The 863-nt window shown below is 38.5% G+C and overlaps 1 protein-coding gene across 1 annotated transcript in view; it reads right to left on the bottom strand.

Annotated features, from left to right (window-relative positions):
• The window catches only part of TTC39B (tetratricopeptide repeat domain 39B), a 92735-nt gene that overhangs the window by 27998 nt on the left and 63874 nt on the right, over positions 1 to 863 (bottom strand). Inside the window, exons 12-13 of the mRNA XM_023755556.1 lie at positions 373 to 532; positions 224 to 283 (exon numbers count right to left, since the gene is read on the bottom strand). Coding sequence (XP_023611324.1) covers positions 224 to 283; positions 373 to 532 — 220 coding nt within the window. The remainder of the gene's footprint in view (positions 1 to 223; positions 284 to 372; positions 533 to 863) is intronic.

The following is an 863-nucleotide window of genomic DNA, read 5'->3' as shown; positions in this document are numbered from 1 at the left end:
AATTAAGTTAATAACAATGTACCTACTATATAGTTTAAGTTTAAAAAATTTGGCTCTCAAAAGAAATTTCAATCGTTGTACTGTTGATATTGGCCCTGTTGACTAATGAGTTTGCCGACCACTGGTCTAGGGCATATAGCTAAATTGACTTATGTTGAATGAGAATGTGATGCAACTCCATCACACAGATAACTTCCCAAGTAATTCCTCCCAAAGAAATTACCTCTTCTACATTCCCTTTCAACAGCTCTATTCGGGCATGATAGAACAGCATAAATGAGCCCTGTGGAGAAAGGAAAAGAACACACTGTTTAATGGTCGGCCTGGCCAGGGGATCACGGCTGAAACATACACTTGCGGTTCTCGGCGTACATTTGGAAACTGCTTCAGGAAAGGTGCCAGGAGGTTCTCTGCTTCCACAAGGTTCACCTCTCCTGTCCCTGCAAATGTAACAGGAAAAGCCTCAGTCTCCAGGAAACACGGCAGACCCTGATAATCAATTCTCCACAGTTCATTAACACGCAGCAAAGGCCTATTCATGGAAAAGATGAAAGCTGTTCATTTCTTTGGAAAATATAATAAGACAAGCCTCATCTGTGACTTTCATTTAAGAAAGCTCTAGGACGGACTAATTCTTAAGAACGGAGGTGGTTTTCTTAGATTCCCTAATTGGAATTTCTGGTTTTAATGGCAATATTAACTTATTTTAGCCCACTTTTTAATTTAAAAGGAAATCTAGGATGCTAACATAGATCTCCTTCAACAAGTCTTATAGAATTTTTTTAGCTATGAACAGATTTTAAAAATTCAATGGAAGAAACCCTCCACCATCCCTGACAAATGTTACTATTTTCCATCTTTAT

The sequence above is a fragment of the Myotis lucifugus genome, unplaced genomic scaffold (genome assembly GCF_000147115.1).
Source record: "Myotis lucifugus unplaced genomic scaffold, Myoluc2.0 scaffold_79, whole genome shotgun sequence".
Taxonomy (NCBI): domain Eukaryota; kingdom Metazoa; phylum Chordata; class Mammalia; order Chiroptera; family Vespertilionidae; genus Myotis; species Myotis lucifugus.
This window is presented reverse-complemented; position numbering and strand designations above follow the sequence as displayed.